The sequence below is a fragment of the Anguilla anguilla genome, chromosome 2 (assembly GCF_013347855.1).
Source record: "Anguilla anguilla isolate fAngAng1 chromosome 2, fAngAng1.pri, whole genome shotgun sequence".
In the NCBI taxonomy this organism is placed as follows: domain Eukaryota; kingdom Metazoa; phylum Chordata; class Actinopteri; order Anguilliformes; family Anguillidae; genus Anguilla; species Anguilla anguilla.
The window spans coordinates 9,737,813-9,758,655 of record NC_049202.1 but is presented as its reverse complement, the minus strand read 5'-3'; the positions used below and the strand labels follow the sequence as shown (position 1 = coordinate 9,758,655).

The 20,843-nt window shown below is 42.5% G+C and overlaps 2 protein-coding genes and 1 long non-coding RNA gene across 5 annotated transcripts in view; all 3 read right to left on the bottom strand.

Moving 5' to 3' along the window:
• Nucleotides 1-258: 258 nt before the first annotated feature.
• Nucleotides 259-12,712, bottom strand: LOC118220959 (calpain-2 catalytic subunit-like). Its single transcript, XM_035405461.1, has 21 exons — nt 12,336-12,712; nt 10,500-10,569; nt 8,706-8,824; nt 8,310-8,443; nt 7,999-8,167; nt 7,733-7,816; nt 7,501-7,586; nt 6,582-6,656; nt 6,021-6,181; nt 5,248-5,417; nt 4,897-4,908; nt 4,179-4,390; nt 3,819-3,855; nt 3,532-3,597; nt 3,027-3,084; nt 2,574-2,638; nt 2,251-2,319; nt 1,820-1,898; nt 1,231-1,347; nt 836-894; nt 259-634 (listed from the first exon to the last, which is right to left on the bottom strand). Exons 1-21 carry the CDS (start codon nt 12,570-12,572, stop codon nt 611-613), a joined length of 2,103 nt encoding a protein of 700 aa, XP_035261352.1. The 5' UTR covers nt 12,573-12,712; the 3' UTR covers nt 259-610.
• Nucleotides 12,713-12,871: 159 nt separating this feature from the next.
• LOC118220960 lies at nt 12,872-15,224 on the bottom strand. 3 transcript variants are annotated; one of them, XR_004764037.1, is made up of 5 exons: nt 15,164-15,224; nt 14,643-14,728; nt 14,282-14,398; nt 13,873-13,931; nt 12,872-13,559 (listed from the first exon to the last, which is right to left on the bottom strand). It is a non-coding gene; the product is annotated as an uncharacterized LOC118220960 (long non-coding RNA). The 3 variants fall into 3 exon arrangements; XR_004764036.1 differs by having other exon boundaries at nt 14,809-15,211; XR_004764035.1 differs by having other exon boundaries at nt 14,643-15,211.
• A 775-nt stretch (nt 15,225-15,999) lies between these two features.
• The window catches only part of LOC118221773, a 29,933-nt gene continuing 25,089 nt past the window's right edge, over nt 16,000-20,843 (bottom strand). Inside the window, exons 35-42 of the mRNA XM_035407142.1 lie at nt 19,475-19,540; nt 18,979-19,036; nt 18,680-18,744; nt 18,036-18,104; nt 17,598-17,676; nt 17,010-17,126; nt 16,615-16,673; nt 16,000-16,414 (exon numbers count right to left, since the gene is read on the bottom strand). Of these exons, the coding sequence (XP_035263033.1) occupies nt 16,391-16,414; nt 16,615-16,673; nt 17,010-17,126; nt 17,598-17,676; nt 18,036-18,104; nt 18,680-18,744; nt 18,979-19,036; nt 19,475-19,540 (537 nt within the window). The 3' untranslated portion in view covers nt 16,000-16,390. The remainder of the gene's footprint in view (nt 16,415-16,614; nt 16,674-17,009; nt 17,127-17,597; nt 17,677-18,035; nt 18,105-18,679; nt 18,745-18,978; nt 19,037-19,474; nt 19,541-20,843) is intronic.

Here is a 20,843-nt window from a genome sequence, read left to right as displayed (position 1 = left end):
ATGTTTAGTGTGAAAATATCTTTACCATTCATTTGTATGCTTTGTTATATATTTAAGAGTAAAAACACAGAAATGAACACACTGGAGTACATGTTCAAGTGGAGTGTATTTGTATTAGTGTCTACTTGATTATGAAGGCCGGTAAGATGTGTAATGAAGGGTGTGTGTTGGAATGGGAGTGCATGTGCTACACATTAAATCAGGACTAAATGAATACACAGAGGAATACAATCTAAAAATGATTTTATTGCACTGCAATACATTCAATAATTTTGAATTAATTTAAGTTTTCAGTATCAGTCTAAAAGCAAAGCAAACTAGAAACCCACCTCCTAAACCCAAGACACCCTACAGATATCCATTTTCCATTTTATTATTTTCAGTAAAGATATACGGCTTTTCTGTGCTTCTTTTACGTTGCTTTCCCTGGGACTGAAGGTGGGATCAGTCCTGTTTTAAAACAAACTGCAGAGAAGACGGCGTGCAGGCAGAGAATGTTCAGTCATCAGGCAGGACTGGGTTCACCGTCTCTGTCCAGGACAGGCTCTTGATCTTGTGCATGTAGCCAGTCCAGAACACCATCCCGCAGCTGAGACTTGTCCTCAGGCACTTACAGCAGAGTTATATTCAGCCACTAGAGGGAGATAAAAGTGAGCCACAAACCAAACCTGACCACAGAACTCCGGTATGTCAAAATGCATAGCGTTATGCTAGTAACACTGTTTTCCTCTCAATATACTTTCTCCACAGCATAGATAGTATTTGCAGTGATGTGAAACATCCATCCACATATCTGGAGTCTCACTGATAGCAGCAAATGAAAGAAAGCACTTACCTGCACAAGATCCAACTCCACCTCCCCCGAATTGTCCTTGTCCAGCGTTTTAAATGTTTCTGTTGAGAAAGACATTCGATTCTAAATATATTTTTCAACAAATCAAGGCAAACACTCTAGTGCAGTGGTATCTAAATGCACAATGGAACTAGAGTTTAGTGGGGGGCTGTCATCAGCAGGGTAACTTGAAATAACCATTACTGTCTGTGTGGACACTGTGAATATCCTGGGGACACTGTGTGGACATTTTGAGAATACCCTGTGTAAGCTTTGTGGACACTGTGAATACCCTGTGGAGACCGTGTGGACACTCAACGAATGGACACAGTGTGGATGCCCTGTAGACCCGTCAGCACTCTGTGATGGACAGCTGGCTGTTGCTCACAGATACTCACTGAACATGCTTTCCAGGCGGATCAGGCAGCTCACAAAGTTGTCGAAGTCGATGGTGAAGTCAGGGTCACTGTAGCGGGTCACCAGGATCTGGTGAAGGGCATTATTCAGGGAGAAGCCTGGAGGGAGGGAGGGACCAAGGGTTACTCACTGATGGTAAACCAGCCCGTCGGCTCAGAATACTGAAGCGGGTCCATGGTAAGCCCTGGGGAAGGCTACATGCACACAGCCAGAGCACCGCGGAGCTCTGCTAAGTGACGACGTCACGGCCGCCTCTGTCACAGCCCAGTAGAAGCACAGCAAACTAAAAACCCAGGAAGATGCACGCTGTGCGCAAGGCATGATGGGAAAGGCTTCGAACCTTCCCAGGTGGCTTACAGTGTGGTTGTTGTGGTTTTCTGAATGTTTGTAAGGGCAGTGTCAGCAGGCTACAGAGGCAGTGTGTTATAGTCTGCCGTGTGTATTGTTTGCTGTGCCAAGACCCGCTTCATACAGACAGGGGCTGAGAACAGTTTCTGCCTTCACTGCAAAGCACTCTGAGACAACAAATATAATAATAATAATAATTATTATTATTATTCATAGTCTCACCTGCGTCCTCCACAGCTATACGCATCTCCGTGGAGCTTATGGTGCCTGAATGATCTGTGTCCTTATCCCGGTAGAAGTTCTGACACACAGAGAAGGTCACATCACACACATCATCAGAGACACTGTGGATGGGTGTGTACAGCAATCAGCAAGGACCAGTGCAGTCAGACTCCATGTTACGCACCATCTGCCTCAGTCAGAGTTTGGCCAGTTTCGACTTAGTATTCCAACCCACATAACACGTAATATACCCATAATATAATAATACTATAAAATGTTAATACTGCTAGGTGATCACGGCAACACTGTGGGAATGTTCTACTTTCTGGATTCAACACAATAAACCACATACTGTTCACTCAGGAGATGACTGTTTAGACTTAAGGTCTTAAGGGTAGGAGATGTCTAAAGTCATGTAATGAGGTTCAGACCAGGTATTTTTCTATTTTGTTCCACAGGATCTTGAACTCCACCAGGCCCAGTTTTCCAGTTCCATCTGTCTGCATCAAAATGTTAAGGAGAGTTTAGCACGTCAGTAGACAGAACCCCCCATCCCCCCAGGGACACACTTTTTATCCCACAAAGTGAACTCCGTTTAACAACTTCCCAGACACAGAACCACAGGTAATATTGGTCATAGACTGGACAGGATGTGTGATGTCTGAGGCATGACATTTATTTTGCATATGAAGAAAAATATAAAAATTTAAACTAAAAAATCTTCAGAACTCATCATAAGCAGTAGGAAGGATACATCCAGCAGGTTGACCATGTTGCGGCAGGTTTCCAGACTAAATCCGTCGGTTTTAATATCCTTACCTGAGAACAGCGAGAAAAATAACAACCAATACATTAAAAAACCATTTCAATGCAATGACCTAATCTTATGAGGACACAACAGTACTAATGAATTGTTGAACATTCCAACACACATACAGTATTTGATTCTACCAGTCATGGGCAATCCCTGCATTTAATTGTATTACTGCTGCTAAACGGTAATTATTGATGCCATTGAACAGTGAAGTGAGTTTGACACCAGCCAATATTCATCTCTTCGCACAGTCAATTCAACAGCTTTACCAGCACAAGATCCAACAAACGGGAGACTTTTTACATCAGTAGAGCTGGTACAGGTCAGCGATGCATTTCGTCACAGCGACAGGCACTCAGGAAAGCAAGATACGTATGAAGAGGATTAACGTACGCGTGGATACCACTCTGTTCAGGATATTTCTCAGCTCAACAGCAGAAATTTCACAGTCCTGTAGTGGAAGATAGTAAAAGTTTTACAAAGAGTTTTTCTATCTACGCTTATAAAACACACATGGCTGGTTTTGATAGAGTTTCACATACATTCTCCATTTAAAAAAATGAGTATTACATACAGGCCTACGTTATTATTTATCATTTTTTACAGATGTATATTGCCATGGTTACCAATCACACCGTTAATTCACCAAGCTGTCTTTGTGAAGAAATATAACTCTCAAATTTATTTCTAAGCCAGATGTGAAGACATAATGCTGGCCATATCCATGGACTGAGGTTTTTAAAGCCTGAATAAAACTTTCTGTTTACGCTGGAAAAAGTGCCTTGTTCAGGTGAAACTGAAACGATGGAACGTACATGCATATTTATCTAAGAATAAATATCACAATCTATATTTTAGTGACTGATTGTAAAACCCGATCGTCTTATCTAATACTTACTTGTCCTGCCAGATGAGAAAAGAGTTTCCGAAACTTGTCATCAACATCGCCTTCGGATATGTTTTCCTAAAACCACAGAGAAGCCCATATAAACACCAGCAACATATCCATGCACAAAAGCAGAATTGGTTGAATTGTGTTTCAAAATGGAATATTATTTTGTTTTAAAGAAATAGCATCACCAACCCACATGTTTCAAAAAGCCTACTATTGTATGGTAAAAATTAACGCTACAAATATATGTGGTAACAAAGTAATCCACAATTTCCTGATGTTTGCAGCTTTACCTCTTCAACCTTATACTCAACAGGGTCATCCAGTTCTCTAAAAATGAGAGAAAAAAAAATACATTACGAAATAATTTTTAATATTTAAAAGCATCAGCAAGCTGTCCATTTCTGTTTTGATCATAATTTTAGTGTGTGCATATATATTATACTTACAGGGAATATTAATACCTTATTCTGGGAGCTGGGCTTGTAAGTCAAAGGTTACCTGGGATTTGAAGATGAAACTTTTGACTTGCAAGCCCAGTTGTAAGTATCCTTGAGCAAGGTACTTTAACCTTAACTGCTTCAGCAGGACACTGAGCTGTGTAAATGGACTGTGTGTAAAAGTGTGCTCCTGAGAAAAAAACGCGAACGCACTGGAAGTCTGCTTGCTTCTCGGAGAAGACGCGCACGCAGAAGTCCCCGTTCTTGTGCGGTTCGAAGGTGGAGGGCACGATCAGGTACTCCCCCGGGGGCAGGCAGAAGCGGTTGCACACCTCCCGCAGGTTAATGAAGGTCTCTGACCGCGCCTTGGTCGCGTGCTGCAGGAAGAAGTTCCGGTTGAGGTGGACGTTCCTCTGCCCTGCAAACTGGGAGAGTGGAGAGGCACAGGAAAACCTTCAGTGTAAAATAAACACTGTTAGAGTACTTTTAACTCTATCAGAGTGCACACACTCCCTCCTGAACTCATATTAACACTGGTAGAGTACTTTTCACTCTACCAGAGTAGACATGCTCCTTACTGAACTCTCATCAACACTGGTAGAGTACTTTTAACTCTTCCAGAGTAGACATGCTCCCTACTGAACTCATATCAGCACTGTTAAGAGTTGATTAAACACCTACAGTTTAATATTAGGGACTTTGTGCACACACACACACACACACACAATATGTATAGATGTATAGAGGATTTTTGCCAGCTAACATAGAACATTATGTGAATATTGCCATAACTTGTAGTGAGATTCATTCAAGGTAACATTCAAAGATGCATTTATACTTCTTTGTGACATGAAAAACCTGATAGCCAAATGCATAATTCATTAGAATGGTGAAACCCTCTGGTCTCCTGACAGCTCCTTCTGACACACACCTCAGCAGGAACCTGTGGAAGCAGACAAGCAGAAAAGTACCAGTTACGCTCAGACCCAGTGCCTCTCACATACTGTGCATACAGCATGCTAGACAGAAGCAAGGCTGGGAGAATAACCACAGCCCGTTCGAACATATAACATTGCTTTTATCCAGTCACAGGAAGGAAAGTTGTGAAATGTGGTTTTTGGGAAGACCTGCTTTAGCGGGACTTTAGAAGCTGTTTGCTATTTGGTGGTTTCTGGCCTAGTTTTTGCTATTTTTCTGTGTGTAAAATGTTTTTGTGACAGTTTTCTGAAAAAAGCACAATACAAACAAAAAAGCTGGTTTAGGGGAAGCGCGCGCCTCTCACCTTGTAGATGGCGAAGCCGATGGTGTGCATGTCCTCCCCGATCTTCCTCATGGTGCGCCGGTTCTTCTGGATCAGGCCCACCAGGAAGCTGCAGCCCACCTCATTGTCATCCGGGTCGTCGTCCTCCTCGTCCAGCTTGATCACAAACTGGGGATTCGTCCAGAAGGTGCCTGAAGAGCAGAGAGAGAGATCCGGTCAACGTAAGACCATATAGAATCCATTCAACCCACCTAAGATTACTGCTTACTGACAGGCTGGAGAGCGTCCAGCACTGAGTCAGGCTAGGACTTAAATACCCTGATAGACTTCCCCTCTTACTGTCTGACCTGGCTGAGCTGTTTCACACAACTCTGTGTAGAATTCACCTGAGCTAATTTCCACCCGTGTCCTCACTGCTCCGCTGACATAACGCAACCTGAAAATATTTACAGTTTATTTCGGTAATCTCTTTGCTAGCAGGACTCACAGTGTACACACATGACACTTCAATGGACTAAAACAGCTCTTCAGCAGAGTTATTATTATCTACCTGTGGCTGCCGCAGGAAAATATTTCAGTATAAAAGAAGAGAGGACAATGGTTTGTATTCAGTAGTTAATGTTTGTATCTATTCCGCGATTAAAGGTAATGATTTGAATAAAGTTGGGCTAGAGTGTCCTAGTGTGGCTAGTGTTGCTGTCCTATTTTATCTGTACCCACTCCCTGCAAGTGTCTGACCTCATATGTAAAGGTAGGCGGCAGGGGGATGGAGTGGGTGGGTGGGGGGGTCGTACTTTGATAGTTCTGGCACCCCCCAGCGGTGGAGCCACGCCGCCAGGTCCCCTCAAACTTGGAGAGCGACCACTTCTTGTAATCGTCATCGGTGAGCGCGTCCGGCGAGAGGTTGCAGATCTCCACCCGGGAATACTGCCGCAGGAACTCGGAGAACGACATCCTGAGAGCCAAAGAGCGAGCGGAATTCAGTGGACACAGGAAGTAGAACTTGGGAGGATACGGTCACAGAACTGTCCCACCAAAGACAGAAGGCCACTTAAACAAAAGAACTGCAGTGAAAAGGCATCTGGTGCCTTGATATCTACTGCAAGGTTTACTTCTGGTATTTGTTGTTTGCCTGATTGACAGCCCACATGTGAGTGCATTTTTAAAATGCACAATGCACTCACATGGGGGATGGGGTATTGGGTATTGGGGGGTGGGGTATTCGGTGGTGGGGTATTGGGGGATGGGGTATTGGGCTGTAGGGTACTGGGGGTTGGGGTATTCAGCTGTAGGGTATTGGGTGGTGGGGTTTTGGGGGATGGGGTATTGGGATACAGTTGCATAGACCAGTTTACCAAAACTCTCCGTCCTCCGATTTGTTGTTGAGCCTCTCTCTGTCCTCATCACTGACCTGCTGCCACTGCATGGATCTTTCCGGAAAAAAGAGCAAGCGTCAGCTCATTCACAACTTCACCCCACCGGCTTCCTGACAACCCTGCTACTATCAATACTTCTGCTGGGAATATTTCCTTTCAATAATATCAGAATGCTAACAAAAGGCCACAAATCATTTTGTTTGATCAATCTATATAGTTTCCAAAAATGCTTTTCTAGTAACGTTCATTAAAATAACAGCGATTGCATCTTAACTGTACACCAAAACACAAACTGTAACAACATTAACGTACAGCTTTATTCCAGAGGTCCTTGTACGAGTTAAGAGCACAGGATGAGGATCCGCGGTACTGAGCACACATTTGCAGAGTCACCGCTCTGCTCTGCGTGCTGAACAGGTGGAACACAGGTACACAGATTCCTGTTTACCACACCTTTACCTGGGGACATGTGGATGTATTGAATGAGCGTCCCCATGACAACCACACTCTCTCAACTACAAGAGGTTTGAAAGGAGCTAAGTGGGGAAGTTTCCCTGTTGTCATGAGGTTGAATTAAATTATTTTTTAAGGAGTGAGCCAGTGTAGACATGGGCTGGGTGCCTGAGCGTTAGGGGAATCCCGCCTGTTAAGACTTGTAGGGCTTAATATGTTGAAAATGGTTTGTAAAAAGTTGTAAACCACACAAAAGATTTCAGTTATTTAAAAAAAAAAAACACAGCCTTAAACAGAAATTTGGCCTGTGGAGGTTGCCACTTTTGCAACTTTTGAAAGAGCACACCCAGGTGACACAGGTAGTGGGCTGCATGATGCAGATATGGGGGTATGTGGTGCTGATATGGGGGTACGTGTCATCTGACGTTCAAATTAAGGGACATACCCGTCGCTCCAGGGCCCGGTCCACTCCACCTGACCCCAGGGGTTCCGGATGCGAATCAGCTTCACCATGTCCCCCTCATATCTCACCTGCAGCGCCGGGCAAAAGAACAAAATACATTTTTAGGAGGTAATTTGGAACTGTAATAGAAAAGGGAGGAGTCCTTCAAATAAAGGGGAGTGGCCAGCATAGAAAGGGGAGGGACACAAGCAGGAAGGGGGAGGGGCCTGTTCACCTCATCAACTGCAGTAACGGAGTAGGCGTGGCCCTTAACCAGCTTCTGTGACGTGATGGCCTCGGTGTCGGCCGCACTGGTGATCTAAAAGCAGAACAGGCACAGACCGCATACTTTTACAACGTGTTTTATGATTAATTAATGTCATTAATGAACTACAATTAGTGTGTGTGTGTGTGTGTACTTGTATGTGTATGTGTATGTATGTACATGTATGGGGAGTGGGGGGTTTGGGGTTCGGGAGGGGGGATAGCGCTGGGACCCACATCGATGGAGCAGCCCAGCAGGGAGCCCCTGAGCAGTGCCTTCTGGATGATCTTGAAGAGGTTGGGGTTGGGCTTCCGTAGCTCGTGCACCTCCGCGATGCCCCCCGTGAAATCCTCGAACCCTTCGGTGGTGGACCCCCCCGAGAGCGCCTCGTAGCACCCATTCAGCCTGCAGGGGAGGGGGCACATCCGTCATCAGAACTGCTAAATGCCCCCCCACCCACTTTCCACAAACTCTCAATACGGTCTCCAGGGCCCTCCTGGCTCATACACCTTCACCTTTGATTTTTATATCAAAATGAGCCCATTACTTAGCGTAGGCCTTCTCCAGCAGGGCGCTCCAGAACTCTGAGCCCTCGGCCGAGTGGACGAACAGCAGCTTTCCGTCTTTGGTGGGCAGCCTGTCGTCGATCACCACGTCCACCCAATCTCCAAACTGCCAGAACTGTGGACCGGGAACACAACAGGTCAGGGTCATAGTGCTGTAAGGTTATGAGCAGTCTGGTCATGCTCATAGTGCTGTAAGGTAATGAGCAGCCTGGTCATGCTCATAGTGCTGTAAGGTTATGAGCAGCCTGGTGAAGCTTCTAGTACTGTAAGGTTATGAGCAGTCTGGTCAAGCAAGCTTATAGTACTGTAAGGTTATGATCAGGCTCATAGCACTGTAAGATTGTTCATGGTTTATTACAGGTGGGACAGTTGTTCACCTGGAAGTGGAAAATCCCAGCGTAGCCCTCTTGGAAGCTCTGTCCAGGAGGAACCACTCGAGCGAGCACCTGCTCATTCAGCGTCAACGAGGCGATGGCAGCCAGGAGCCAGCAGTCGCCTGGGAAACAACAGCACAAGAACACCTGAACACCTGCATCCTGCATTCACTGGACACAGGTCTCTCAATAGAGTTACCACTTGGTCCTCGCATGTGGGCCAGAATGAGAAAAAAAATCTTCACTCAAACCTTTTCTCAATGAGACACTGATAGAGACCAAAAATCGCAATACTAATGTTGTATGGGGCTCAGAATGTAATAACTGACATTGTAATTGATATTCAACTGCACTGACTGTACATGAATTAAAGTGATTTAAAGTTGTAGTACTTCGCTCATTTCAGCAGAACATTGTTCAGCAGTGGTGCGAGTGACAGTTCACAGCGTATTCAACAGTGACACACCCACAAACAGCGGCCACAGTAATATAAAGGGCACATATTAAATATAAGTTGGCACACACATCTTTTCACCTGTCTCACCATGCATTCACAACCTCCACCAAAGTTAAAGTATTTCAGTTAATTGTTTTCTGGAACTCAAAGGGTTTGTTGTGCATCAGGTAAGTCTGCAGTTAATGCAAGCTAATTATGCCAAACATAATACTGTAATTTTAAGAAAGAATGGGAACTGCTTTTATTTGAACACTTTTAAATCTGCGATGTTCACACAGAGAAAGTCTCAGTGAAGCCAAAACATTTGCAGAGGCAGTGTGAAGCAGAAAGGAAGTGGCTTTTAGAGGAAATTTGTGTGATTTTGGGACACACCTCCAGTTTTGGAAAGACTCACACAGGAATGCAGGTTCAGTTCCAAACTATCCTCATCACTGCCACCGACACACCCCTGTGGGCGTGGCAGAAACCCAATAATGTCTGTACATGCCCCGTGGGGCGTTTGTACTCGTCCCGCTTCTTGCCTGGGATCCTGTTCGGTTTCCTATCTATTGCCCAATGCATGCTGGGATAGGCTCCAGGACCCCCCGCAACCCTAACCATGAGCAAGCGGGAATTGATTATGGATGGATGGATGAAACTTGTTCGTTGCATACATTTCCAATTGACATACCATGTTGTCTCATCAAAGTACATGTTGTTCGATTCGTTTTTTGAAGAATTTGTTCAAGGTGATAAATTTAACAGTGAGTCACCTTTAACCCCTCCCAGAGTTGGGAGAGACATGAGGTTTGGCAAATCTTACAAACTGATTTGCTTTCAAAGAACTTGAATCACCTCTTCTTCAACGGTCTCTTTTAAAAGAAAGCTAAACAACAATACAACAGACGGATTTACAGACAAGCAAAAATGTTAAATGACAACCCTAACAGCCGTCACGGTTGTTAATTACTCTCCCTTGACCTCAGGCAAAAAAAACATCCCAAGCCATTAAAAACAAAGCAAATCTGGTTGGAACAGGAACATGTAGGTGGCAACAGCAAACGGTGGCATTAAATAGTACACCTCCTGCCCATTACAATAAAATTCACAAGTACCTAATTTAATTTTATCTACCTTTACACTCTCAGCAAATGTCAGCTGCAAACAATAACAAAAGTGTAAAATCCGGTGACTGGGAAACCGGTTATGCATGTCGTAGCTCAAAAGGCCTGTTGATATTTTTATTACCTTGTGGAATATAATGTGGAATGAACTTGTGTGCTTATGCATATTTGCTTGTGCCTTTGGGTTCTGTCCATCATTGGAAATATTAAAATCCAGCACAGTGGAACAGGACTTACCGAGAGCCCCCTGGCAGATATCCGTCCTGGTAGCCCCTCCCACAATAAACTGTGGACAGGAAGACAACTCCTGAAAAACAAGAAAAGGGTACAAAACATTTTTAAAAAGCCATTTTTAATGTCACTGGCAAACAAAAAACAGTGACTCTGCAAATGATGCAGTTATGGCCAAACTGGGTCTTTAGACTGAACACCTACACACCCGGGCAACTGCACACCTGAGTACCTGCACACCTGTGCACCTGAGTACCTGTACACTTGAATACCTGAGCACCTGCACACCTGCAATCCTGAGCATCTGAACACCTAAGCACCTACACGCTTGAGCACCTGCAGACCTGACCATCTGCACACCTGAGCACCTACATGCCTGAGTACCTGCACACCAACACACCTGAGCACCTGCACACCTGACAGATGAGGTGGAGTCCACAAGTGGAGATTAATGGATGAGCTGGAGAAAAGCAAATTTGCTTAATCCGAAAGGGCAACACTCCAATCAGAACAGAGCTGAGGTGTGTCTGTCACCTGGTGGGGAATTAACTCCTGACTTACTGTGTACAATATGGAGGAATTATTATTTATCACAGCCATTCTTTAACATCATGTTGTATGTTCTACACTGGAAATTTACCAGGGTGTTTTAAGGCTAATGTATGTCCATTACACCTGCAGGACCCTCATTAGAGCATCATCACTAATGCATCAGCCTTCCTATTGGCTGCTGTCTCTCACTCAGCATCTTGTGCTGTTTAGACTCTCTGTTCTGGATTTGCCTGAGTTGGACTCATTCACCGATGACAGTTCTTCTAGATCCGAGCCACACAATGGACACCCCCCCCCCCCCCCCCCAGTAACTGCACAATTAAGGGGTGGTACTGGGACTGAATTAGGTCTGGCCTAGGTAGTATTAGGCAAAGGCAGTATTAGAAGGTCATCTGTCATACGTAAGACTGGTCTCAGGCAACTAACTGACATCTTACAGAATGAAATGTTCCCAAAATGTTAACAACTTGGCTTTTAATGCAAGCTGGGGCATCAACAAGATAACTCCCTGAGGGCACTGGAGAAAAACAGGTTCACCTGAACAGCAGCTTCACCTGTGGGACAGTCCCAAACCGACAGACTGTGCCACCCCAGGCCTTCTGGGATCAGTGATGAAAAATGGACGAGCGGATGACATGTTTGTAGTTCTGACTGTAATGCGCTTGGCATACAGGACAGACCACAATATTTTTCTGTCAGATGTTTTACTGTACAGTCTGACTATGCGAATTCCATGACTGAGAATAATCTACACAAGGAACTGAAATATGAATATTTGAAAAGATTGAGAGGAAAGATGATCTTATATAGCCAATCAAAGAAAAAGATGAATTTATTCTGCCATATTTATAAAAAAAGGGAGGTGTACAATATGAATGATGTAAAGCAATGTTCTGCTCTGTGTGAGTGCATCATAAGTGAATAAATTATGCAATCTTGGCTACCAATAAAACTTGCAGATTCATAATCTCGAAGTGACGTCTGTAACAGGCTCAAAGTGTAAAGAAGTTTGAATCCAAGAAATGCAGGAATGTCTGGATTGAACGTTTCGGATTTTATTTGTCGGAATATTTTCCTATTCAATAATTTCAGCAGACGCTTAAGATGCTGATAAAATAGACTGTTTGTTTCGCTGATAAGTGATAAGTAATTAGTGATAAGTGCGTGTGCCTAGTTCTCAGTATTCACAGTGTTATCATTGCCGAAGTGTTTGCAAAAGCCTAAATGTATAGCACTGTCGGGTAAACTCAAAATGAATATGAAGGGGTGTGCGCGCAGCACTATGATTACCGTGGGCCGGCTCCAGGTGATACCTCTCACTTTGTAGGAGTTGGGTCCAAGATCTTTGAAACCCAGGGAGGCCGGGACTGCATCGAAAGTTTCATCCTGGAACAGCTGCCCACATTCCAGACAATTCTGCCTCAACGTCTCGTAATCCTGCTTTAAGTACTTCAAGGCTTGTTCGTTCGTGCCAATGCCCTCAGCTCGGGCTCGGTTCCGTTTAAGCTTCTTCGCAATTCCGGACATTTTCCGAGCCGCTCAGTCTTATGTGTAGCCTACCTGGAGCTGCGAGATCTGTATTAGCGGGGTGCGGCCGCCGTCTTCAGCAAACACAACAGAATAAAGCAGCCATTCAACGCGCGCAACCCACTGCCTCCGCCCGTAAACCAAAAATCTCTCTCTCTCTCTCTTTTCCGGTTTCATCCATTTTCATAGTTTTACGTTCTGACATTTCTGAAGAGAACAAATCAAAGTAAAATTATGCCAATATAAACGCATGATATTTCCAATTCATTAAGTTGCCAAGTTAAAAAGATGAGAGCCTCTTTTGAATTTGCAGTAGTTTATTGAGTTGAATACAACACAGTTTAAGTCACAATTTAAACAGGTGTTAACAGTGCATCCAAGAGAGAAATGCAGCAGTTTTTTCTTGTATTTATAGCTTTATTATCTGCAAATGTCTCTGGGGCAAATCTGTGCCATGGTGTGCAACTGTAGCCTACTGCTCCTAACTGAAATGCTTAAAAATTTAGAACGTGACATCATGTACTCATGTCATAATATACACACGCCACACAAATGTAATTTAATGGAGGACTGCAGATATTATATTAATTGTTTTATCGTCATATTAATATTAGGTTAGTGTTTCTTACCATGTTTTATGTAGGCTAAATACACTCAACATAGGGAGATCACTTCTAATCTGAAAGTGTGACACTCAAGACACATCAATGATTTTAAAAAAACATCCAGTGGAGACATATTAATTTAAAAACACATACAATTCACACCACTAATGATATACTACAGATATCATGCATGTAATTCAAGTTGCTTGTTTCCTTAATCAAGTATCTTTTTCTTGTCTTTAATCAAAAATCTTTGTTGCATAATTAGTAAACACGCAGTATCTAAAGCTTGCTGATGATTAGATCCACTGTTTCTGAAGGTGAGGAAGATTCCTGGTCGACAATAATTTCCTGAGTTTTAATTGATGCCCAGGCATAGCCACTGTGGATAAACACAAACATATCAAAACATGAAGAACACAATCTGGCACACACACACACACACACACACACACACAGTATACAAAGTATCAGAAATGCTTTCAGCAGCTAGAAAGTACTCCGGAGACAAGAAGTTTGTGGAAGACATAAAAAAGACATAAAAAAAACAGTAAGCAAATACATTTAAAGTAAATATGCAAAACAACAGCTTAGTTTGACACTGGGTTTATGGAGTGTGTGTCTGTGTTGAGTGAGATGCACAGCATGTTACCTGCTTAATAAACCCAGTGAAATCATAACCTGTGGAGACTGACCTGCTGTACGTCCAGCTCAATCTTCCCAGCGCTCTTCTTGTCAAGTGTTTTGAAAATTTCTGGTGTGGAAAAAAAAGAGGAAGAATATTTGGAAACTGAAAGGTGACCTGCTGGCAACACGTCCAAAAATTCAGAGATTACTTGGACTATTATATATTAGAAAATATTTTTAATTTAAAAGGTATAACTTCAATATAAATTAACATTTATACTAGAGACATAACTGGCCATAACTTCGTAGAATTAGATTACTTCCGGCTCTAGAGCTTAGCAGTCCATTTCTCACCCGTGGCAATTACTTTTACTGTGAATTACGAGGGGCTAATGCCACCTGTTGGAATATTATGGTATTGCAAAATGGAAGTTGCGTCTGTGTAATGTGTTCTTGCCGGCAAACTAAACGACTTACTAAAAAGCAACTCCAGCCGGATCAGGCAGCTCACAAAGCAGTCAAAGTCTATGGCGAACTCAGCGTCAGCATAGCGGGCGACTATGACCTCGAGAACAGCGCTGTTCAGCTGGAACCCTGTGAAATTAAAAAAAGATATCATTAATATATCATTATATATATCATTATTTACCACAGTGCAACAAAATATGTTTCAAAGAACTGAAGAATAAAAAGGCTAACACTCTGAATTTTCATTTCTTAGTGGAATTCTGGTGATTTTTGTGATTTACATTGACAAATACGTTTAATATTGAAAATTAATTGCAAAATATTTTAATTATTGTCACTTTTTTTGGCTGTGATTTTGGGGTTCACTTACTTGTCACTCCAGGGTCCAGTCCACTCCACCTGACCCCAGGGGTTCCTGATCCTCACCAGCTGCACTGGGGTTCCATGCAAGTGTACCTGGGGGAGAGATCCAACAGTTCGCCTGTCTGCTCTCATCTCCTGCCCCGCCCATTCTCACATGCCCCACCCAATCTCACCTGCCTCCAATCTTAGCACAGAGGGGAGAGCAAGAGTACAAGTACAGACAGAGAGGAGAATAGGTACAGAGGAACAGCAAGTGAATAGGTATAGGGGGAGAGCAAGTGAACAGGTGCAAGGGGAGAGCAGATGAACAGGTACAGAGAGGAGGGCAGGTGAACAGGTGCAGAGGGATAGCAAGTGAACAGGTACAGAGGGAGAGCAGGTGAAGGTAAGGAAACACACGCGTTTCGTCCTAACACCGCCAAAATGCTAACAGTGTTTAGCCAGATAAAAACCTAATTTGATAGTTAAACAAAAAGTTTTGGCTATCCAGTTTACGTTTTAGTAAAGAAAGACCACAACTTTCCGTACACACTAGAAATCCGCCATGTTGTTTTCAAGTGTACGTAATGACGTCATTCGCATGCGTTGGTGAACGCACTAAAAACTGGGTTATCGCCACCTCCTGGAAGGGAGTGCTCTGCAAAATGAGCTCTTCTTGAAAACATGAATAAAATGAGTTTCCTTGGAATTAGGCATCCATACAAAAGTATTCATTTGGAGAAACTCAGATCGTACAAACATTATCTCGTATTGCGAACTATAGGGGGAGATAAGCATGTATTTGAAATACTTTAACTCTGTAAATGGCAATAATATTTGCTCTTGCCTGTAAATTTTTCAGCCACATGTTTTTAACCTACAATCATATTGAGGAATTTTGTTCTGAATATCTGTGAAAATAGAGGTCTCCTTTGAAAATTGTGACTAATTAATTGTCAAAAATTTTACAGGTGCCCAAAAATTATTTCAAATAATTATGGATATTGGCCCGGTACAGTTCTAAATGCATTAAAAAATACAAAAAGGCATTAGGCAGATGCCAACACTAACCCTGAGGAAATACCTCTATGTTCACATACATGTATTTGAAAAGTTGAAATTTTAAAAGTTTCATGACTAATGATGGTGTTGGAAATGATTAGTGTGAAAATATCTTTACCATTCATTTGTATGCTGGCTTTGTTATATATTTAAGAGTAAAAACACAGAAATGAACACACTGGAGTACATGTTCAAGTGGAGTGTATTTGTATTAGTGTCTACTTGATTATGAAGGCCGGTAAGATGTGTAATGAAGGGTGTGTGTTGGAATGGGAGTGCATGTGCCACATATTAAATCTTGACTAAATGAATACACAGAGGAATACAATCTCAAAGTGATTTTATTGCACTGCAATACATTCAATAATTTTGAATTAATTTAAGTTTTCAGTATCAGTCTAAAAGCAAAGCAAACTAGAAACCCACCTCCTAAACCCAAGACACCCTACAGATATCCATTTTCCATTTTATTATTTTCTGTAAAGATATACGGCTTTTCTGTGCTTCTTTTACGTTGTTTTCCCTGGGACTGAAGGTGGGATCAGTCCTGTTTTAAAACAAACTGCAGAGAAGACGGCGTGCAGGCAGAGAATGTTCAGTCATCTAAGGCCAGGCAGGACTGGGTTCACCGTCTCTGTCCAGGACAGGCTCTTGATCTTGTGCATGTAGCCAGTCCAGAACACCTTCCTGCAGCTGAGACTTGTCCTCAGGCACTTACAGCAGAGATATATTCAGCCACTAGAGGGAGACAAAAGTGAGCCACAAACCAAACCTGACCACAGAACTCCGGTATGTCAAAATGCATAGCGTTATGCTAGTAACACTGTTTTCCTCTCAATATACTTTCTCCACAGCATAGATGTATTTGCAGTGATGTGAAACATCCATCCACATATCTGGAGTCTCACTGATAGCAGCAAATGAAAGAAAGCACTTACCTGCACAAGATCCAACTCCACCTCCCCCGAATTGTCCTTGTCCAGCGTTTTAAATGTTTCTGTTGAGAAAGACATTCGATTATAAATATATTTTTCAACAAATCAAGGCAAACACTCTAGTGCAGTGGTATCCAAATGCACAATGGAACTAGAGTTTAGTGGGGGGCTGTCATCAGCAGGGTAACTTGAAATAACCATTACTGTCTGTGTGGACACTGTGAATATCCTGGGGACACTGTGTGGACATTTTGAGAATACCCTGTGTAAGCTTTGTGGACACTGTGAATACCCTGTGGAGACCGTGTGGACACTCAGCGAATGGACACAGTGTGGATGCCCTGTAGACCCGTCAGCACTCTGTGATGGACAGCTGGCTGTTGCTCACAGATACTCACTGAACATGCTTTCCAGGCGGATCAGGCAGCTCACAAAGTTGTCGAAGTCGATGGTGAGGTCAGGGTCACTGTAGCGGGCCACCAGGATCTGGTGAAGGGCATTATTCAGGGAGAAGCCTGGAGGGAGGGAGGGACCAAGGGTTACTCACTGATGCTAAACCAGCCCGTCGGCTCAGAATACTGAAGCTGGTCCATGGTAAGCCCTGGGGAAGGCTACATGCACACAGCCAGAGCACCGCGGAGCTCTGCTCAGTGACAACGTCACGGCCGCCTCTGTCACAGCCCAGTAGAAGCACAGCAAACTAAAAACCCAGGAAGATGCACGCTGTGCGCAAGGCATGATGGGAAAGGCTTCGAACCTTCCCAGGTGGCTTACAGTGTGGTTGTTGTGGTTTTCTGAATGTTTGTAAGGGCAGTGTCAGCAGGCTACAGAGGCAGCGTGTTATAGTCTGCCGTGTGTATAGTCTGCTGTGCCAAGACCGCTTCATACAGACAGGGGCTGAGAACAGTTTCTGCCTTCACTGCAAAGCACTCTGAGACAAAAAATATAATAATAATAATAATTATTATTATTATTCATAGTCTCACCTGCTATCTCCACAGCCATACGCATCTCCGTGGAGCTTATGGTGCCTGACTTGTCTGTGTCCTTATCCTGGTAGAATTTCTGACATACAGAGAAGGTCACGTCACACACATGTATGATCATCAGAGACACTGTTGATGGGTGTGTACAGCAATCAGCAAGGACCAGTGCAGTCAGACTCCATGTTACGCACCATCTGCCTCAGTCAGAGTTTGGCCAGTTTCGACTTAGTATTCCAACCCACATAACACGTAATATACCCATAATATAATAATACTATAAAATGTTAATACTGCTAGGTGATCACGGCAACACTGTGGGAATGTTCTGCTTTCTGGATTAAACACAATAAACCACATACTGTTCACTCAGGAGATGACTGTTTAGACTTAAGGTCTTAAGGGTAGGAGATGTCTAAAGTCATGTAATGAGGTTCAGACCAGGTATTTTTCTATTTTGTTCCACAGGATCTTGAACTCCACCAGGCCCAGTTTTCCAGTTCCATCTGTCTGCATCAAAATGTTAAGGAGAGTTTAGCACGTCAGTGGCCCAACCCCCCCCCCCCAGGGACATGCTTTTTTATCCCACAAAGTGAACTCCATTTAATAACTACCCAGACACAGAACCACAGATACTGGTGGTGATAATATTGGTCATAGACTGGACAGGATGTCTGATGCCTGAGGCATGACATTTATTCTGCATATGGAGAAAATCATTTGAATTTTTCCCACTGCTCTTTCTTGCTCTCCAGCTCTGGATTAAAATAATTAGAAAAAGTCTTCTTAACTCATTAGAAACAGTCATTAGAAATCATTAGAAGCAGTATTTTGAAATAAATATCAACTTCAAAACTCATTTAAAAAAGTCTTTAGAACTCAATAAAAAAGAAGAACTCATTACTCACTATAAACACTGAAATCATAAGAAACAGTTGTTAGAACTCATTAAAACAGTCTTTAGAACTCTTTAGGAAAGGTCTTTTGAACTCAACGTCTTTAGAACTCATTAGAAACAGTCTTTATAACTCATTAGAAAAGTCTTCAGAACTCATCATAACAGTCACGTGACGCAGGAAGGATACATCCAGCAGGTTGACCATGTTGCGGCAGGTTTCCAGACTAAATCCGTCGGTTTTAAGATCCTCACCTGAGAACAGCGAGAAAAAGAAATAACACAAACTTATGAGGACACAACAGTACTAATGAATTGTTGAACCTTCCAACACACATACAGTATTTGATTCTACCAGTCATGGGCAGCACAAGATCCTACAAACAGGATACTTTTTACATCAGTAGAGCTGGTACAGGTCAGCGATGCATTTCGTCACAGCGACAGGCACTCAGGAAAGCAAGATACGTATGAAGAGGATTAACGTACGCTTGGTGATCACTCTGTTCAGGATATTTCTCAGCTCAAAAGCTGAAATTTCACAGTCCTGTAATGGAAGAGAGTAAAAATTTTACAAAGAGTTTTTCTATCTACCCTTATATAACACACATGGCTGGTTTTGATAGAGTTTCACATACATTCTCCATTTTTAAAAATGTGTATTACATACAGGCCTACGTTATTATTTATCATTTTTTACAGACATTTATATTGCCATGGTTACCAATCACACAGTTAATTCACCAAGCTGTCTTTGTGAAGAAATATAACTCTCAAATTTATTTCTAAGGCAGATGTGAAGACATAATACTGACTGCATCCATGGACTGAATAAAACCTTCTGTTTTTACGCTAGAAAAAGTGTCTTGTTCAGGTGAACATGAAACGATGGAACTTGTATGCATATTTATCAAAGATTAAATATCTAAAAATTTATATTTTAGTGACTAATTGTAAAACACTGATCATCTTATCTAATACTTACTTGTCCTGCCAGTTGAGAAAAGAGTTTCCGAAACTTGTCATCAACGTCGCCTTCAGATATGCTTTCCTAAAACCGCAGAGAAGCCCATATAAACACCAGCAACGTATCCATGCACAAAAGCAGAATTGGTTGAATTGGGATTCAAAATGGAATATTATTTTGTTTTAAAGAATTAGCATCACCAACCCACATGTTTCAAAAAGCCTACTATTGTATGGTAAAAATTAACGCTACAAATATGTGGTAAAAAAGTAATTAGAGCCTGACCGATATATCGGTTTGGCCGATATATCGGCCATTATTTGACTTTTTTGACGACATCGGGATCGGCAGTTATGCCGCCGATGTGCCCCGATTTTTTAATAAGTATAATAAACAAAAAAACAATGACTATTTATCTGTACTTGTCTGTTCGAACGTTGTAATTGCTATTTACTAGAATTATCCAGTAGAGGGAGCTCTACTACAAGTGAACTGCAGCAGCTGACGCGCTACTTCTCTAATAAGACGTTTGTCGCTCGTGCCTCATCCAATATTCTCCACTGCAAGACTTGTCTGCACAGATTCGATTGCCGCAATAAAGGTATGTATATTTAGTGAAAATTTTTTATTAAATGCTTTTATACGACCACTATGTTTATCAATCCTCATTATCAAGCGAGCGAGCTATCTAACATATGTGGTTCACTTTAGCAAGCTAGCTGGCTAGCAAGCCTTTATGAAGTGGCAGTGAGCACAAGCAGCGTAGGATCTACATTTCCAGAGGACATCGCTGTATTCTCAAATAAATAACCAGCCAAAATAAAATGGTGATTGAATGTATCACACATTTGTTTTTTTATCTGAGATAATGATATTAGCTACTACATGATGCTGTGTAAATAGCCAACGCGTGATTGCAAGCGAGTGTCATCTAGTCACGCGTCATCGTAGCAAGCTAAACAGACAGTAAAAACGCAGATAAAACACTTCTAACATGGATCATTTTAAGCCATGTTATCTAGCTTTGTCGTGATAACATGAGAGAAGGATTGCTGTTGGAGAAGTGAATCAATCAACAGTTAGCGCGGGTAACCTGCACGAAAGCGCATTGTAGTTTTTTTCACGTATTTCATCCAGTCAATTTAATTTCATCTAACGTTACACTTGATTCACTCTTTAGCTTCGCTAGATAATGTCTTACTCTTTGAGATCATGTAGTAGAAATAAAATAAGAAAATATAATTAACTTACTGAGGATATATAATAAGAAATAATGAGGTTGTGTCAATAGCTAATGCGTTATTGCGAGCGAGTGTGTCATCTAGTCACGCGTCAGAGCGCATTGTAGTTATTTTCACCGCCTAATTCTTATGGACAGGGAAGCTCG

Excerpts from the sequence above, each read along its gene's own strand:
- LOC118220959 (XM_035405461.1), bottom strand. The coding sequence starts at position 12,572 with ATGTCCGGAATTGCGAAGAAGCTTAAACGGAACCGAGCCCGAGCTGAG. Across the intron at positions 1,348-1,819 it reads TATAGCTGTGGAGGACGCAG|GCTTCTCCCTGAATAATGCC; the intron begins GTGAGACTATGA and ends CCCTCCCTCCAG. Across the intron at positions 635-835 it reads TGGAGTTGGATCTTGTGCAG|TGGCTGAATATAACTCTGCT; the intron begins GTAAGTGCTTTC and ends ATCTCCCTCTAG.